The sequence below is a fragment of the Tenrec ecaudatus genome, chromosome 11, assembly GCF_050624435.1.
Source record: "Tenrec ecaudatus isolate mTenEca1 chromosome 11, mTenEca1.hap1, whole genome shotgun sequence".
NCBI classification, from domain to species: Eukaryota; Metazoa; Chordata; class Mammalia; order Afrosoricida; family Tenrecidae; genus Tenrec; species Tenrec ecaudatus.
This window is the reverse complement of record NC_134540.1, coordinates 147,108,025-147,128,599: the sequence shown is the minus strand read 5'-3', so window position 1 is coordinate 147,128,599 and position 20,575 is coordinate 147,108,025. Positions and strand designations below refer to the sequence as shown.

At 38.3% G+C, this 20,575-nt stretch overlaps 1 protein-coding gene and 1 pseudogene across 1 annotated transcript in view; one reads left to right on the top strand and one right to left on the bottom strand.

Moving 5' to 3' along the window:
- The window catches only part of GPC5 (glypican 5), a 558,236-nt gene that overhangs the window by 223,625 nt on the left and 314,036 nt on the right, over nt 1-20,575 (bottom strand). The window contains exon 4 of the mRNA XM_075562716.1: nt 7,478-7,608. Within this exon, the coding sequence (XP_075418831.1) occupies nt 7,478-7,608 (131 nt within the window). The remainder of the gene's footprint in view (nt 1-7,477; nt 7,609-20,575) is intronic.
- On the top strand, nt 10,463-11,084 carry LOC142460906 (peroxiredoxin-1 pseudogene; annotated as a pseudogene).

The window sequence follows — 20,575 nt, the reverse complement described above, 5'->3', positions numbered from 1 at the left end:
TTTTATGTTTTAATTTTCAAAATTTGTCCACATACAGCAATATGTTTGCATTTGTGCTACATTTTCTTGTTGTTGTTGTTGTTGTTGTTTTTAACAATTTATTGGGGCTCATACAATTCTTTTCACAGTTCATACATATACATACATCAATTGTATAAAGCACATCTGTACAGTCTTTGCCCTAATCATTTTTTTCTCTTTTCTTCTTTTACATTTTATTAGGGACTCATACAACTCTTACCACAATCCATACATAAACATACATCAATTGTATAAAGCACATCCATACATTCCCTGCCCCAATCATTCTCAAGGCATTTGCTCTCCACTTAAGCCCCTTGCATCAGGTCCTCTTTTTTTTCCCCCTCCCTCTCTCTTCCCCCCTCCCGCATATGCCCTTGGTAATTTATACATCGTTATTTTGTCATATCTTGCCCTATCCGGAGTCTCCCTTCCCCCCTTCTCTGCTGTCCCTCTCCCAGGGAGGAGGTCACATGTGGATCCTTGTAATCAGTTCCCCCTTTCCAGCCCACTCACCCTCCACTCTCCCAGCATCGTCCCTCACACCCTTGGTCCTGAAGGTATCATCCACCCTGGATTCCCTGTACCTCCAACCCTCATATGCACCAGTGTACAGCCTCTGTCCTATCCAGCCCTGCAAGGTAGAATTCGGATCATGGTAGTTGGGGGGAGGAAGCATCCAGGATCTGGGGGAAAGCTGTGTTCTTCATCGATACTACCTCACACCCTAATTAACCCATCTCCTCTCCTAAACCCCTCTATGAGGGGATCTCCATTGGTCGACACTTGGGCCTTGGGTCTCCACTCTGCACTTCCCCCTTCATTTAATATGATATATATATACATATATACACATACATATATACATATACACATATATACACATACATACACACACTTATATCTTTTTTTTTTTGCATGATGCCTTATACCTGGTCCCTTGGGCACCTCGTGATCGCACTGGCCAGTGTGCTTCTTCCATGTGGGCTTATTTGCTTCTGAGCTAGATGGCCGCTTGTTCACCTTCAAGCCTTTAAGACCCCAGACACTATCTCTTTTAATAGCCGGGCACCATCAGCTTTCTTCACCACATTTGCTTATGCACCCACTTGTCTTCAGCGGGCATTGATTGCTATAAACTGCCCTCAGATACCTGCTCTTCCTGTGGCCAACAGGTTTTGGTCTGTTCTCTTATCTTTCTTATTTGTTTCCAGGAATCTCTTCGTTTATCTACTATCCAGTTGTATTTAAATAGAAATTTGTTCAGTCTCCATTTGTTTTGATTTATATGTTTGTTCTGGCTAGTGTTGATTCCTAGTTTTATACCATTGTGATCTGCGAAAAGATATTCTAGGATTTTAATGTTTCCGAATGTACTAATCTTGCCTTAACATGGGGTCTACTTTAGAGTACATATTGTATGTGCTACTGAAGAATATACACTATACTGTTGGCGGGTGGAGTACTCTTTATACAGGTAGGAGGTCCAGCTGCTTGATTATGTTATTTCGCTCTTCTGTTTCTTTATTGAGCTTCTTTCTTGATCATCTATATTCCCTTCACCCTGGTGTACTGAAGTCTCCTAATATTACTGTTAAGCTGGCTATGTATCTCATCAGCTCTGTGAGGAGTTGATTGATATATTTCAAGAGTCTTTAATTTGGGGCATATATGCTTATTTTGATTGTGTCTTTTTGTTCTATTATTCCTTTAATCATTAGGTCGCGTCCATTCTTGTCTCACGTTATTTGCCTTCAAGTAAAGCGGGACACCATTGACAGGGGTGGGGTGGGCAGGGGGGTTCTTGGTTAAAAATTTGGTCTATATGGAGCAATAAACATTTTCATAGAACACAAAAATAGTATTGTATTATATTTTTTTAAATTACAACATAAGTACAATTTATAAATATAATACATTAAAATTATGTATAGTATTTAATTCTTTGGCATATTTCTCATTTGAGTGGATTTTTTTAGAGGATTGCTGTCTTTGTTTAAAAGGTCATGACATTTTTCACAAGAATTTGTTATATTTCACACATAAAATGGCTTTCAAAGTCTCAACACTTAATTGTGATTTTTCTGATGCCCACACTTTATTTACTGTAGGAAAAACGTGTTCAGTCCCAGAATTAGTTCTTGGTAAGGACAGCGTGTATTCCACAATTTTTAGTGTATTATTGTATGGAACATGGTTTGTTTCAAAATGATGAAATATTTCTAACCGTTTGTTCTCTGTTGTGAATTTTGCTGATGCCCAAGATCTAATTTTTTTCCTTATCAATATATTTTTAATAATGATGTTTCATTAAAAAGATCATTTTTGGAAATATTACTATATGGGAAATTTTGAGTAATATGATCGAATGATTTTTTCACATCATTCCAATTAAGTTCTTGTTTTAATGTAACCCAATGAAAATGTTCAATATCATTGTAATGTACCGTCCACTCTTCTAAATAATCTATGCAGTTACTGTAGAACTTTTAACGTGATTCATGATACATGCACGATTTATTGCACCTTGTTCTAGCTGGCTTACACTATTACGGATAGTTAGCGGAAGAAAATTATTTTCTAACTGCTCGTGACACTGAAATGTTAAAGTATTAATTTCATTTGCTACTTCAATTACCGAAATGTTGTCACCTTCAATAAGTTTTATAGCATTTTGAAAAAGAGCTGCTTGATTGTGTAAAAACTCTAGCCAAATTTTTGAAGATTCTTTTTCAAAACACTCTTCTAAAATTCTAGGACATTTATCCTGTGATAGAAAGTAGGATTTCAAAGGATCGTATATTTTCAAAATTCTTTCGACAGCTGGCAAAAGAGCTAACCAGCTGTGTTTTACTGTATCCAAGTGTCTTCTGATATTCGACTTCCGCAGTTTCACAAAATTCTTTAAGCATTTCGACATGCACAGTGTATATATAGAAATAAGAATATATTTTAATAATAATAGTTTCCACATCTATGGGCAACAAATCAGCAGCTGTTTGAATGGCGTTCTGTATTATGTGTGCTGCACAACCAATACCAATAATGATTTGATTAAGGCTTTTGTTTAATTTATAAAAAATATTATGAATACCTCTTCTCACTTTTCCTCCAAAATTTGTGTTTGTGTTGTCTGCACAATATGCAATCATGTTATGTTTTAAATTGTTTTTCCAAAATATTAATAATGGAACTGAAAATCATTTCAGAAGTTTCTCTGGGCACAGAAACGAAATGTGAAATTCTAATTTTATTGCATTTTCTGAATCAAAAATCTAATAACGGTTTGAAATAACTTATTATCCTGATGATTAGATGCATCAGAATATATGGATATAAAATTAATTTTTCTAGATTTTTGCTTAATTCTGAAAATGCATACAGGGAAAGCACACTACACACAATTGCCTCGTATTTTGTTCTAGCACAGGCAAATTTTTTGTTGATTAACTTTATGGCTTGTGATGTACAGGCCATAGTTCTGAAGGAATGATAGTGACTAATAGCATGAAAAGACATAAGTCCTTCTGCTAATGCTACTTTCTTTTCTTCATCTCCATAAGTTGTTTTCCCAAAAAATTCCAGTATTGGGGAGAAAGATGCAGTATTATTTAAATATTTTTTATGTTTCGGTGTCTCCAAGTGCTTTGAAATATCATTCTTCCCGCTGTACGAAATAGAAAATTCAACTTTACATTTCTCACCTTTTACCATGTAATTGCTTTTGGTTTTTTTAATAAAAGGAAATTCACTTCTTAGATCATTGAATTTGCATCCTCTTTCCTTACTCATTATGTTAAAAATCTTTAAAAAATCATTTAAATTATATAATAAATTATTATATACATATTGCTTAAAAGCACAGCAAGTAGGTACATAATTACATGAACATATTTTATGGTTAGTTTATAAATTAAATTAATTTTATTGTCATAATTTAACTATATATTTTAAATTAAATTAATTTTAATCCTATATTTCTTTCTAAATAATAATACTAACTTGTATTTTTTTTCTCTGAATTTGCCATAACATAAGTCATAAGGGTCACTTTCAAGGCCAGCGCTAGACTTTTTACCGTCACTACAAAACATAAATAATACGAGCACTGTCTGCTAAATTCAATAAAATGTATGTATTTATGAAATAAATAAATGAATTACTTACCTAAATTACCTGATTTGTTGACATCGCTTGTTTAACTAGCACTATCACACAGTACGATGTGTATCGCCTGAGAGACAGTTACAAAATGTTTTCATAGTTGCCAATGCCAAAAAATGCCATGGTTCATTAAGTCCAAACAATGGTGGTCGAATTCTAACAACTGATCAACCATGCGAACTTTGATAAGCAGTTCTCGATAATCAGTTCTCAACAGCCGAAAACTTTATATTCCCTTCCTATTCTCCCACCATTCCCTAGCTTTCCGTGCATTCTTTCCAAAAATCGTGACTTTTAAAAAATGCCACAGGACGTGGGACAAATTGTTAAAAATCAGGACTGTCCCACCAAAAGTGGGACGCCTGGTCACCTTAATAGAGCGAATTCTCCTCTTAATAGTTGCCTTTCATTTGGTAAAATTTTCTTTGTCTTTTGGTTTTTAGTCTGTTTGTCTGTGAGTTGAAGGTGTTTCTCTTGCAGACAACATATTTTGTGTAGCTTTTAGGGACTGTCAAGTCAGTTCGAACTCATAGTGACCCTATGAGAGTACAGTAGAGTGAAACTCTGCCAGGTTCTGGATGATCTTAAATTGGAGCCCATCGATGCAGACACTGTGTCAACCCATCTTGTCAAAGAGCTTCCTCTTTTTCACTTCTCCACTATTTTACCAAGCATGATGTTCTTAGGGGACTTGTCTTTCCTGACAGCATATCTATTGGACATGGAATGAGTCTCACCAACCTTGCCTCCAAAGAACTTTCTGACTGTCCTTCTTCCAAGAAAGATTTATTTATTTGTTGGGTTGTTTTTTTTTTATTTGCCATACGTGGTAATTTTAGTATTCTTTGCCAACACCATACTTCAAATGCATCAATTCTTCTCTATTCTTCCTTATTTATTTTCCAGTTTTCATATTTATTTGAGGCAATTGAAAATGCCATGCCTCCGGTTAGATATACTTGAGTTCTCTTAGTGTAACCTTCTCTTTTTAACACTTTACAGAGGGCTTTTACAAGAAATTTGTCTAATGCAGTGTTTGATTTCTTGTTTGATGCTTCTGTGAGTGTTAGAACGAAGTACCATGAAATCCCTAAAAGCTCAATCTGTCCTGCGTTTATGATGATGCTGTTGACTGCTCCTGTAGGAAGATTGTGTTTCTTTAGTGTGGAGTCCTGCATCTTTGATCTTCACCAGTAAGAGCCTCACGTCTTCTTCTCTTTCAGCAAACAATATGGTGTCATCTGCATATCGCTAGTTGTTAATAAGCCTTCCTCCAATGCTGATGCCATGCTCTTCTGAATATTGTCTATCTTCTAAGATTATTTTCTCAGCATGAAGATTAAATATAATGAAAGGCTATGACCCTGAGTCCTATTTTTCTAATTTTAAACCACTCATTATTCTCTGACTGTTTGAATGACTATTTCTTACTCCATGTAGAGGTTCCACATGTGTGCAAGCAAGTATTTTGGATTTCACTTTTTTTACAAGGTTTTCCTTAATTTATCATAGCTCACACAATTGAATAATTCTGCTCGATCAACAAAACACAATAAAACAAAGTTCTGATTTGCTCTGCCTCCAATAGAGATACATCTGGTGTTAGTCATGATATTGCTTGTTCTGGATCTGATTTGAATACTTGGTAGCCCTCTGTCCATATATTGCTGCAACCATGCTTGAATTATCATGAGCAAAATTTTACTTGCACCTGATACTTATGGTGTGGCTCCTTGGGCTACTGACAGCAAGGTCAGCCGTTTAAAGTCATCAGCTTCCCTGAGGAATAAATACGGAACTGTCTACTCTCATAAACAGTTATAGACTTACAGACTCACAGGGACAGGTTTACCAAGTGCTACCGGGTCAGTCCTAGGCAGCATTGACTCTCAGCAGCAATGAGTTTGGTTTGGGTGATACTAATTATATTGCGTGACGATTCCTGAATTATGTGGGAAACCGTTCTTTGGAATGGGCACATGAAATGTTTTCTCCAGTACTTTCTGATTGAGGAATGCTGACCATGTTCTTCTCTTATGGTTCATTAAATCAAAACAAAATTAAACCACTGTCATGGAGTCAATCCTTACGCATGACAACTTTCTATAACATTTCCAAGATGGTAGATCTTTATTATCATCAACACCTTATCTCTCTCCCACAGCAGGTTTGGTAGGCCTAATGCTTAATTCAGGGCTTCTACGGCTCCTTAGCTGAGAACCACCACCCAAAGATTGTTCATTTATCACATAGAAGAAATGACTGCCATTTACTATAGAGAAGACAAGGAAAGTTATTTTACAGGCAAACAAAGGGTTATTTTTAACTTGTAGCAAATACTCACAATTGTCTAGGTATTTATCCTTTGTTGATTGCTCATCTGCTGAATGTACATAGGCAATTAGGGAAGAAACACTTTATAACACAGGGAGTAAAACTATATAAAATGTGAAATTCTCTATTAGGCATAATTACAGTTACCTAAATTAATAAATGAATATCACATTCTGAGTTTCAGATCAATGAAAAAAAAGTACAGACTGAGAATCTAATATTTGCCAGGATATGTTCTAGTGAACTAGGGGTCGGCGGGGGGGGGGCGAGAAATAAAGAAAAATAATCATGTCTTCTCGTTTCAGGAGTTTGTTTTTTTTTTTTTTTCAGTTTTAGCCCCCAATTATAAAACAGAGCACACTAATGAAGGTTTTAACTCCCCATGTGAAATAGTTATGGATATATTGGTAGAAATATGAGTTAATAAAACCAAGCAATCCAATGTTTATCATTTTGAATCAAAGGCACCTCGTGTAAAAGATACAGAAACTTCTTTTCATCCAAAATATTTCTTAAACAGAAGCTAAGCATTAAAAACATGTAAAGATCTTTCACGTGTACTCTATTTCTCTCTAGCATTGCCCAATATAATAGCCATTAAACACGTGAGATTTTAGTTGAAATTAATTAAAGTTAAATAAAATTAAAAATCCTTTCCGTAGTCACACGAGATACATTTCTAGCGTTCAATGGTGCAAAGTTACACTACAGAGAAAAAGGCCACTTTCTTTTTTTTAAATATTTATTTATTATGGCCATTTTCACAGAAAGTTCTATTGTTCTCACAAGTTGGAATAATGTCTCTATTGTATAGGAGGAGGCACTGAATGCTAAAGTTAATGAATATTGCTTGGGGTTTTTGTGATTTTGTATTTCATTCTCCTGAATACACTCTATTCTATTGTGAAATCAATGGCTTCCTTTCTTGTTCTGTCTGGTTGGAAAACAAATGTCTTACTTTCTTCTGTTGGCAAGCATCCCCTCATCTCGTCCCGGGACCTTCAGATCATGCTTCTCTGTGCTCCGATTCCAGGAACAGCGGCCACTTTGTGTTGGTATTCTGACAGGATGGCCGCAAATCTTATTTACCTTGTAAATGGAAAACATTTTTTAAAAAAACTGTTAGAAGTCATGCTCCAGTTTTTCTGGGAATGTAATGATTGCTCAAGGCAAAAATCAATGATAATATTTGCCTTTGAATACTTACAACGCTTATCAATTTTTCAATGGGAAAAATCAAATTATCTATAAAAAATGACTAACGTGGTGCATTCCTTCTACCCATGTGTCTATACTTTGCATATAGCTGTGAGACATACATAAATGAAGTACATATGCTCAAAGTGAAACAGAAATGCATTAATAAATTGGCCTGCTTATAAATATAAAACTTAGGCCAAGTAGATTTTTTGTGGTTTATATTTATGCATTTATTGATATTTCTCATTTGCTGCTAAATACAGACTCATTTATTATGGAATTTGAAGTCATTTTGTAAAAGTGATAGAGGGACAAAAGTAAATCTTTTGTAGTTATTTATCTTAGAAATAGTAAGCATTATGCACAATATAGCTCTACTTCCCTGTCAGTTTGCCATAGGGTGGTGGCTTCTGTATCGCTGTGATGCTGGAAGCTATGTCACTGGTATTTCAAATGCCACCAGAGTCACCCAAAGGGAACAATGTTCAGTGGAGCTTGCAGACTAAAAACAGACAATGAAGAAGGGCGTGGCTTAACACTTTGAAGGAAGGCGCCTCTGAAAACCTTACATATAGCTTCATTGTCAGATACTGACGGCCTAAGGAATGGAAGCAGAACATTGTTGGGGATAGTGCCTGAGGAGGGGCCCCTCAGGTTGGAGGGAACTCAAAATGTGACTGAGAAGGAGCTGACTTCTTGGACAGGAGTCAACCATGGTGATGTGAGTTGAGTAAAGCCTGTGGGAGTGGAGACTTTGGGATCTTCTTTGCTTATGAAGAATGATTCAAGGTAAAGAGAAAGCGATTCAAAAGTCAGCTAAGGACTGGATCTTGGAATATGCAACTATGTGTGAAAGTATGAATGTAGGACAACTGGAAGTAGTAAAAATCAAAATAGAACATATAAAGATGCTTAAGTGGAGAGCAAATGCTTTGAGAATGATTGGGGCAGGGAATGTATGGATGTGCTTTATACAATTGATGTATGTATATGTATGGATTGTGATAAGAGTTGTAGGAGCCCCTAATAAAATGTTTTTAAAAAAAGGTATAAAGATCTATATGCTAAGCATTAGTGAGCTGGAAAAGACTGGTATGGGCCATTTTCAATGAGAAAATCTCATGGTATGCTATGCTACAATAGCACAATAAAGAGGAATGATGTGGCACTCATTGTCAAAAGGGACATTATAAAATCAATAATAAAATACAGGGCTGCCCGTGATAAGATTACATATATCCACCTTCAAGGAAATCCAATTAATACAACTATTATTCAAATGTATGCACCAACTCCTGAAGCTAGTAATTGAAGAACCCAACCAAGGTCTTCAGCCCAAAACTGTTCAAACATGAAATCAAGATGCAGTGTTAATTATTGGTGATTAGAATGAAAAAGTTGGAAACAAATAAGAAGGAACACCAGTTGGAAAATGTGGTCTTGGAGATAGAAACAAAGCTGGAGATCATGGGATCGAATTTTGCAAGACCGATGACTTAATAATAGAAAACACCTTTCTTAAACAACACAAAAAGTGACTATACATATGGAGCTCTCCAGATGGAATACATTGAAACCAAATTGACTACATCTGTGGGAAGAGAGGACACTGGAGAAACTCTAGATCAGTAGCTAAAACCAGACCGGTGGCTACTATGGAACAGACTATAAATTGCTCTTGTGTAAGTTCAGGATAAAGCTGAAGAAAATTAAAACAAGTCCACTAGAGTCAAAATATGACCTTGAATCTACCCTACAGATTTGATGCACTGAACAATAATGACAGAGACCTGATAAACTATGGGATGACATCCAGCATATCATAATTGAAGAAAGCAAAGGGTCATTAAAAAGAAAGGTTACTTAAGACATCATTAAAAAAGAAAGAAAAGATCAAAGTGTATGCAGGAAGAGAGTCTGAAATTTTCTCTTAATAATAGTAGCTAAAACAAATGGAAGAAGTGATGAAGTCAAAGAGCTGAAAAGAAAATTTCATGAATAGAAAATTTCACTACCATGACCCAAATTCTGTTTTACAAATCTGGCTAGACCAGAACATGTATTCTGGTACAGATAGGAGCTTGCAACACAGGGAATCCAGAACAGATAAATCCCTCTGGACCAATAAGGAGAGCAACCATACTAGGAGGATAAGGGTTGGGAGGAGGGAGTACGGGGGAACCGACCACCATGATTGACATATGGCTCCCATCACAGGGGGACAGACAGCAGAAAAATGGGTGAAATGGGACAGCAGTCAGTGTAAGACAAGGGAAAAAAGAATAAATTATAAAATATAAAGGGGGCATGGAGGAGGAAGGATGGGGGAGACAGGAAGGAAATGAGGAGTTGATGCCAAGGCCACCAGTAGAAAGAAAATGTTTTGAAAAAGATGGTGACAATGTCTGTACAGATATGTTTGACAAAATGTATATATGTATGGATTATGATAAGAGCTGTAAGAACCCCCAATAAGAGAAAAGAAAATGGGAGAAATGCACAGTCACTGTACCAAAAGGAACGGGTCAATATCCAAACATTTCAGGAGATAGCATATGATTAAGAGCTGATGGAAGTGAAGGAAAAAAAATCCAAATGGCACTGATGGTGTTGATGGTCTCATCAACAAGGCCCCAGGAACTGACAAAATACTAATTGAGTTGTTTTAACAAATGGATTTGACACTCTTCCCGGCTGGTGATGACGGGTACTCACTCCTGTAGGCGCCCCTGCTGTTAAAAAGATGTCTTCAGGAACTGCCAAAATTGGGCACCCTGCCCCCAACTTCAAAGCTACGGCTGTTATGCCTGATGGTCAGTTCAAAGATATCAGCCTGACTGACTACAAAGGAAAATACATCGTGTTCTTTTTTTACCCTCTTGACTTCACCTTTGTGTGTCCTACGGAGATCATTGCTTTCAGTGACAGGGCAGAAGAATTTAAGAAACTCAACTGCCAAGTGATTGGTGCTTCTGTGGAGTCTCACTTCTGCCATCTGGCTTGGATCAACACACCCAAGAAAGAAGGAGGCTTAGGGCCTATGAACATTCCTTTGGTATCAGACGCCAAGCGTACCATTGCTCAGGACTACGGGGTCTTAAAGGTGGAGGAAGGCATCTCATTTAGGGGCCTCTTCATCATTGATGATAAAGGAATTCTTAGGCAGATCACTGTAAATGACCTCCCTGTGGGCCACTCTGTGGATGAGACTCTAAGACTGGGTCAGGCCTTCCAGTTCACGGATAAACATGGAGAAGTGTGTCCAGCTGGTTGGAAGCCTGGCAGCGATACTATCAAGCCTGATGTCCAGAAGAGCAGAGAGTATTTCGCCAAGCAGAAGTGAGCACTGGACCATTTCAGTGCTAGGCAGCCATGAGTAGCTTTGAGAAAAACAAACAATCCTCTTTTGTATTCTTCATGTTTCAAACATAAGGCCTTAGACTCTAAAAAAAAAAAAAAACCAAATGGATTCACTTTTCTCTTGAATAGTGTTCTTGGCTATCAAATTTTGAATTTTGTGGGCTACCAAATAAATATTAAGACTATATTAAACAATGAGAAACCATAATATTATAAATGCACTATCTATATAAAATATGTGATGTAAATATGATTAAATAACTCTAAAAATAAGAAAGACAATTTCAAAGGGTAACTCAAGAAGACAAAGCTAAATGTAATGAAATGTGCAAAGGCTTAGATTAGAAAACCAAAGGAAATAATATGCTCAGTCTATCTTAAATTATAAGAACTCCAGAGAAAAGTCTAACCTTGAGTTGCAATCTTGAAAAATTATATGGATAAAATATTGAATGATGCAGGAAGCATCAGAAGAAGATAGAAAGAATAGGCAGTCATTGTTTTAAAAAGAACTAGTTGACAGTTCACCATTTCAGGTGGCAGCATATGAGCAAGAACCAATGGTGCTGAAGGAAGAAGTTCAAGCTGCACTGAAAGAATTAGGCAAAAATCAAGGCTCTGCGAATTGATGGGACACCAATTGAAATGTTTCAATAAACTGGCGACGCACTGGAAGCATTCACTTGTCTATGCCAGGAAGTTTAATTTGCATTTCTCTTATGGTTAATGATCGGGAACATTTTCTCATATGTCTATTGGTCATTCGGATTTCTGTCCCTGCGAAACTTCTGTTCATGTCCTTTGGCCACCTCCTCAGTCGGCAATTAGTTGGTTTTTTTTTTTTCTTTTTGGAAGCTAGCAGAGTACTTTTGATTTTAGTAATAAGGTCTTTTTCTGATGTGTCATTGCTAAAGATGTTTTTCCAGTCCATGGGCTCTCTTATTACTCTCTTTGTGAATTCTTTGGATGTACAAAGGTGTTTTATCTTCAGTATATCCCACTTGTCAATTTGTGCCTCATCTGTATTTGTCTCCATCCCTATTTCTGTTCTGATAACCTACATATTCCATGCGCCAAAGTTCTCAGGCTTGTCCAAATTCCCTCATTAATGGCCCTAGTAGTATGGGGTTTTACCTGGAAGTCTGTGATCCACCTTGAGTCTATTCTTGTGATTGGAGTGAGAAAAGGATCACACTTCATTTTTTACAAGTAGAAAACAATTTTTTCCAGCACCACTTGTTGAAGAGGGCATCTGCCTCCATTTGATGTTTTGGGGGCCCTTATCAAAGATCAGTTGTCTGTATGCTGATGATTTTATTTCTCGGTTTTCAGTTCTTTTCCATTGGTCTGAGTATCTGTCATTATACCAGTATTGTGTTGTTTTCACCACTGTGGCTGTATAATATGTGCTAAAGTCAGGTAAATGGAGCCCTCCCAGTGTGTCCTTCTTGAGGAGTTCTTTGCTAATTCTGGGCTTCTTCCCTCTCCATATGAAATTGATAATCAGTTTTTCCATTTTTTTGAAGAAAGATGAGTGTAATTGTATCAGGATTGCATTAAATTTATATAGTGTCTTGGGCAGAACAGACATCTTACTATATTGAGTCTTTCAATTCAAGAGCATGGGAAAATTCTTCCATTTTTTGAGGTACTCTTGGTTTCTTATAATAGTGGTCTGTAGTTTTCCTCATATAAATCTTTTGTTCTTTAGTCAGGTATATTCCTATAAATTTCAATTTGTGCTAGGCTATTGTGTAGGGTACCACCTTTTTGATCTCTTCTTCTGTGGTCTTATCCAATGTGTATAGCAGTCATATAGACTTCTCTTTGTTGACTGTGTATCCGCTACTCTGCCATACTCCTCTATTGCTTGAAGTACTTCCCTTGTTGAGCTTTTGGGATTTTCCATATATAAAATCCTATCATCTGCAAATAATTATAGTTTCACCTCTTCTTTTCCCAGGCGAATGCCTTTGATGTCTTTTCTTTGCCTTATGCTGTTAGCTAAAACCTCCAGAACGATGTCAAATAAGAGTGGGGACAAGGGGCATCCTTGTCTGGTCCCCTTTTTCAGTGTTTTGTTGTTGTTGTTCTTTTGTCTTTTCTCCATTGACCACCATGTTGGCTGTTGTTTTTTCATACATAGCTTGTATTATCTTGAGGAATTTTCCTTCCATTCCTATTTTCTTGTGTGTCCTAAACAGGATTTGTTGTTGGATAATGTCGAATGCTTTTTACGCATCTATAGATATTATCATGTTTTTCCTTGTCGGGGAAGACTCTTACTTCTCCATCTATCTTGATAGATAATTTGGCTGGGTATTCTTGGGTGTATGTTATTTTCCTTCAATTTTTGGAATATGTTACTCCACTCTCTCCTCTTCTTCATCGTGTCCGCTGATAAGTCTGAGCATATTCTTATTTGGGAAACTTTGTATAAGATTTTTGTTTTTTTTATCCTTAGCTACTCTCATAATTTTTGCCTTTGCCTCAAAGTTGGGTAGTTTAACTATTATGTGCCTTGGTGACTTCTTGGGATTCAGTCTAGGTGGTGTTCTTTCAGCCTCCTGGATGGTTGCCTGGTTTTCATTCATAAAGCTGGGGAATTCCCTCCAATTGTTGCAGATGACTTCTTTGCTGTGTCTTCCTCCAGTAATCTAATTATTCTGATGTTGTTCCTCTTCATAGCATCAGACATAGTTCTTATGTTTTCTCCAGCTTCTCTGATGATCTAATTAGATTTTGTTCTCATTTGTTTAAGTCTGCTTGGCTCTCCTCTAGATCAATGGTGTGGTTTTCTGCTTCCTTCAGTCGTTTTGGGATCTTTGCGAGTCTGCTACTGATTTTTGTTATCGCATCCCTAAGCTCTTGTAATTCCCTTTGGTGTATGGACTTATCTCCTCTATCACTTCATCCTTTTTCTGTATTGTTTCCCTTATATCCTGTATGACTTCAAACATCATTCTGAAAATTTCTATCTGTGGCAGATCAATGTCTGCTTCTTCTGTTAGGTTTAGTACCTCTTCTGCCATTGCCTTTTGTTTATTCTGTTTATTCATTGATGTTGTTGGTTCTTATTGTTGCTTGCGTTGTATTGTTTTAGAGGAGTCAAGTGGCATTTTCCAGAGAGTCAAAGAACACTGACTCTTTCTGGGAGACTTGTTGGAATGCTTCTTCAAACTGTCTGTAGCTAATTTCACTATGGAATTAGCTTACAACTGCATCATCCTGTGGCTTCACTCTTTCCCTAGTCAACCAGTATTCTGTTATTCTGTTATCAGGGGATGTTGGTTGGGTTGTTGTGGACCCACAAGGATGGTGCTGTACTGGCTGACCTCACAATAAGCCGTGATGATGTGGCCCATGGCAGCTATGGGTGCCACAGAGGGTGTGCGGGGATGCCAGCTGCAACGGAAGTGGCACAGAAGGCTGGTGGGTTCTCTTTTTGGTGTAGAGCACTGAGAATGGTGGGCAGAATTTCCCTAGTCAGGCAGATTTCTGCGGAGGTTGAACAGAAGTTCCTGCAGCAGCGAGTAACGCTGGCCAGTGTTAACTGAGCTGCCTTAGGCTGTGCGAGGCATGACGATGCCAGGCGGGAGGAAGTTCCCTCAGTCACATGGGGCCACAGAGGGCGGATAGTAGCTCCTCCAGTCATGCAGGCCGGATTTTCCCCAAAGAAGGTGGCTGAGATTTCCTCAGCCATGTGTTAAGTACTTCAGGGAACAGGGGGCAGAATTTCCCCAGGGAAGGAGTTGGGCAGGATATCCCTTGGAGCTCGGTGGGCAGGTTTCCCCCAGCCTTGGGTTATAATGCAGAGGGTGGAGCTGCTGGGTGGAGGACAGGTGTAAATGCCCTAGGCTAATGGGAGTAGACTTCAGGTCAGCAATGGCATGTGAGAGAAAAGGGAAGAGAAAAAGAAATAAAACTAAGCCCACTGAGACTGGGGGTGGGTGGGGTGGGGGCATAGAGAGAAAAAGAGGAAACAAACATAACAACATAGCTGAGCCCCGATCCCTGACCGTGGGGATGCAAGGGGTTAATCCATGCCTTTAGGTGGCAGCAAGCTGTGGCTGTGTTGAGAGAAAGCACCTGTGCTGGCTACAAATGATCCTAGATCCTGTGAAGACAGTGGTGGGGCTAAGGTCAAACCCTAGCCGGCCTCCACTATGGTAAGCAAGAAGATCCCAGCCCCTCAAAACCTTGTGGATCTGTGCCTACTGTCTTCATGACACTCCTTCTGCGATCCAGCAGTGTGGAATGTCCCTCTTAGTGACTCTCCTGCATTCATTTCTGCAGTCCCTCTGGTTTGTGCTACTCAGTCACCATCTTCCTGGAAGTCCGTCCCTAGTTTGGTTTATCATACATATTTTAATCTTTTCTTTTCTCTATCCTTTTCAAATTCCCTTTTAGCTATTGAATTCCTAGTTTCTTCCTTTTGCTTATCTGCATTCCCCAGATGTGTGTGTGTGTGTTTTAATCATTTTATTAGAGGCTCATGCAACTCATCATAATCCATACATACATCACTTGTATAAAGCACATCTGTGCATTCATTTCCTTCATCATTCTCAAAACATTTGCTCTCCACCTAAGCCCCTGGCATAAGTTCCTCATTTCCCCTCCCTCTTCACTCCCCCTTCCCTCATGAACCCTTGATAATTTATAAATTATTATTTTGTAATATTTTGACCTGTCCAACATCTCCCATCACCCACTTTTCTGTTGTCCATCTCCAAAGGAGGAGGTCACATGTAGATCCTTGTAATCAGTTCCCCCTTTCCAACCCACCCTCCTTCTACCCCCAATAGTGGGGGAAGAGGAAGAATTTAGGAAGTAGAAGAAAGTTGTATGTTTCATCCTTGCTACATTGCACCCTGACTGGCTCATCTCCTACCCGAGACCCTTCTGTAAGGGGATGTCCAGTGACCTACAAATGGACTTTGGTCTCCAATTCGCACGCACCCCTCATTCACTATGATATGCTTTTTTGTTCTGATGATGCCTGATACCTGATCCCTTCAAAACCTGGTGCTCACACAGGCTAGTGTGCTTCTTCCGTGTGGGCTTTGTTTGTCTCAGCTAGATGGCTGCTTGTTTACATTCAAGCCTTTAAGACCCCAGGCACTATATCTTTTGATAGCTGGGCACCATCAGCTTTCTTCGTCACATTTGCTTATGCACCCATATGTCTTCAGCGATCACATCAGAGAGGTGAGCACACAATGATATGATTTTTTTGTTCTTTGATGCCAGATAATTGATCCCTTCAGCACCTCGTGATCACACAGGTTGGTGTGCTTCTTCCATGTGGGCTTTGTTGCTTATGAGCAAGATGGCTGCTTGTTTACATTCAAGCCTTTAAGAACCCGGGCATTATATCTTTCGATAGCCGGGCACCATGAGCTTTCTTCGTCACATTTGCTTATGCACCCATTTGTCTTCAGCAGTTGTGTCAGGAAGGTGAGCATCATAGAATGCCAATCGGATGTATTTTTAAAGCCCCCTTTCAGCTTTTGTTCTTGTTGTGTGTGTCTCTCTCTCTGTTTTGATTTTTTTCCCTCATGCTGTCTGAAGTAAAAACCAGATCATTGTGTCTGACCACCTCAGGTTACATAAAAACTGGAAAGACTCAAACTTCTCATTTGCCCAAGAATTATTTCTATGAGGCAGAAGTCAGATATGCTGACACTTTCCAAACTTCTTCCTCTAATTTTTACACAAACTGTACCTCTCATGGAAATCTACTTCTTCTCACGGTTTGATAATCAGTTTAAATACTCATAGAACTCACAGACAATATTCATAATTATGTGGTTCATTAAAGAAGCTAACAGGTTGAAAATATTAATGATTCAGTTCTTTAGTCTGCTGTGCCTCTTCTCACCATGCTAACTGGCTCTTTACTCTTGGATCTTCAGCCTCTAAGCCTGAGGTTCTTAGTCCTCATACATGTGTATGAGAGCTCCTTTGCACTGATAATTGCCCCAAAGGGCATCTCCTCTGCAATTTAGCTTTCTTTATGAATTTACTTGAGTTTACTCGTTTTAAGGGTCAGAAAGCCTGCCACTCTATCTCATGGTTTCCGCAAGGCTTTTCTGCTGCCTCTCCACACAGGGATCTCAGACATGCTCCATTCCAAGCTCTTCTTTCTTGTGGTCATGGAATAAGCTCTTTCTGCATGTGCAATGGAAGACCTTTTTTCTCGGTGGAATGACAAAACTGAACAATCCCATAGCTATAGGTCTTTATACCTTGCTTGTATGCTACAAATTATTTGGTAGGAGTTACAAAGTATATGGATATTGTTTATGGATAGAACATCCATAAAATTTTCAATTGACTAGATTGACCTATCTGATGGGGAACAGCAATCGGTCTACATAACTCAATCACAACTATACCTCCTGCATCGACGTGGGAACACACTACCACTTTATCATTGATAAATAGGGAGAAAAAAACCTGCCAAGCCCCCAGGTTCAACTCTGCCATATAAACAGCCAATAGAACTGTGTAAACATCCACATTCTCAGCAGAAGCACCAGGATTCAAGTAATGACTGTTTCAGGTCTCGTGAGCATCAAAACATTACAAATATAAATAGAGCAGCCTTACAATGTCTTAGGGATAGCAGGCAATTTCAGTTTACATGAAGAAATAAGAAGAGTGGCTCAAAAGTGTTCAATATGCAGAGCTAGTCAATCAGTATCAAAAAAAAAAAAGGAATTCAAAAGAACAATATTAAGGCCGAATAAATGGCTTGAGAGAAAAAGTCAGGAAAACAAAGGAAAAGGTTTTAAAGAATTATTGACAACACTATAAGAATTAATTGAAAAATAAAAGAAACATTAAAAGTATTCAAAACTAGCAAATGTAAGTTTGGAAGTTAATACTAAGCTTTTAGAAATAGATAAGGCATTGAAAATAAGCAAGTAGACCTGAATCCATGAGAGGGTGACTTAGTGAGTTTGAAGACAAGTGCTTCAATATGGATATGCTGGAGGGACGATCAGAAAACTACCCAACAATCAGAGGAAAACCTAAGAATTATGTGCAGTACTATGAAGACAGGTCATTTTTACATGATAAAATTTCAGAAAAGGAATTACCAAAAAACCAAATAAACAAACAAAGAGAAAATTGTCAAAGGGTTATAGGAAGAAAATTTCCCTAATATCATGGGGAAAAAATGATATGCATTCAAGTGAGAGAACAAACCCCAAACAGGAGAGATAGAAACAGAAAATCACTATGTGGCAAATCATAATCAAATTTTGGAAAACTAAAGACAAGAAGAGAATTCTGAAAGCAGTTCAGGGAAAAAAACAGTTAACTACAAATGGAAACCAATAAAACTAAGTTCTGATTTGTCAGCAGAAATTATACAGGCAGTAAAACAATGACATGACATAAAGAAAATAAGATGCCAGTTGTACTTAGATTGGGTTGTCTAGAGAAGAAAAATGAGTGACACATAATGTATACAAAGAGAGGAGTTTATATCAAGAGAAATGGTTCACATAACTATAGATGTAGTTAAGACCATTTTGATCAAAGATACTGCACTAACGGCTTCTCTTGACTCATGTGGCTGCCTGAGACTGTAATACTGGTAGACATGAAAGTTGGGAAGCTGGGAAGGCAAAAAGATCCGATCAGATAAGCAGATGGAGGCACAGACAGATCAGCAGCTCAGATGTTCATGTAGATGGCAGATAGCTTGGAGGATCAGTAGGCAATATGGTGGGCCACTTGCACACAGCCCAAAAGAACAGATGCAGAACTAGGTCCAGCAGGAAGGAGAGAGGCACATTGTGTTGTTCATGGTGTCTCATAGCTATATCATATAGACCATTCCACTAAGAAGATAAAATTAGCCCGTGAAATGATTGAGGAGGATTAATTCCACTAACATCTTCTTAAAGGTGCAGTAAAGTTGACCCCAAAAATAACTATTGCAGTCGGCCCTCTGGTACCTGTACACATCAATTTAACCATACGTTATTTCTAAACAAATACAATTTTGAAATCATAATTGTGCCTAACATTATTAAACTGTCACACATACAAACAAAAACATACTAACCCCATTTACACCTTATATTTTACAATTGGACAATGCAAGAATAATTTATGTGTACATACAAATGGCAGATACTAATAACAACTATAGTACTAGTCTTTGCACCTGATCACATGACCTTAACTTGTATTCAGAACTCCTTTTTTCTGCCAGTCATTCCCTATACCTCTTGTCCTTGCCAAGCAACTCAGTTGATCAGGTTTCTTTACCTGGTGGGGTGGCCCAAACGTTCATTCTGAAGGGCCTGGGCCATTAGCAGTCATATCGAAATTGGGTTGCTTTAGTTTAACGTTTCCTTTAATAAAAAACTATGATAGTCCTAAGAGACAGTATAAGAAATCCCCTGAATTTCAGAAATAGTCTTCTTTATCTCCATTATATAATATCAATCTAGTTTACCCTTGGTAACCAGGATTAATCACACCACTCAACGCAGTAACATCCTTCACTAACTATTCACTAAGAAGCATGAGAAACCCCAAATACCATAAGGAAGTATTCCTTTTTTCTTCTTCTTACTTTTATTGGGGGCTCTTACATCTGTTATCACAATCCATACATTCCTTCAGTGTGTCGAGCACATTTGCACATATGCTGCCATCATCATTTTCAAAGCATTCTCTTCCCGCTTGAGCCCCTGATATCAGCTCTCCATTTCTTCCCTCTTCCTTCCCCGCCCACCCTCCCTCATGATTATTTTCCTATCTTACATCATCCTCCGTTGCCCTTTACCCACTTTTCTGTTATTCGTCCCCCTGGAAGGGGTTTGTAGTTGATCCTTGTGATTGATTCCCCCTTTCTCCATTACCCTCCCCTAATTCTCCTGGCATCTCTACTCTCATAGTTGGCCCCGAGGAGTTTATCTATCCTGAATTCCCTGTGTTGTGGGCTCTTATCTGTAGCAGTGTGCATGTTCTGGACCAATCCAATTTGTAAGGTAGAATTGAGGTCATGATAGTGGGGTAAAGGAAGCACCAAAGAGCTAGAGGTAAGTTTTGTTTCATGGGTGCTATACTGCACCCTGACTAGCTCCTCTCTTCCCTGTGACTCCTCTGTGAGGGTATGTCCAATTGTCCACTAATGGGCATTGAGTCTCCACTCCATGCCTATCTCCCAATCCCATTCACTTTGAGTATGATTTTGTTCTGGGTCTTAGTTGCCAGATACCTAATCCAATTGACACCTCATGATCACATAGGCTGGTGTGTTTCTTCCATGTGGGCTATGTTGCTTCTGAACTAGATGGCCGCTTGTTTACCTTCAAGCCTTTAAGACCCCAGACACTGTATCTTTTTATAGCCAGGCACCATCAGCTTTCTTCACTATGGAATTTGCATTGTGTCTACAAGTGGCCGTATTCCTCCCTTTGGGACTAAGATTGTTCGACCTCCAGATTACAAGGTTGCAGAAACA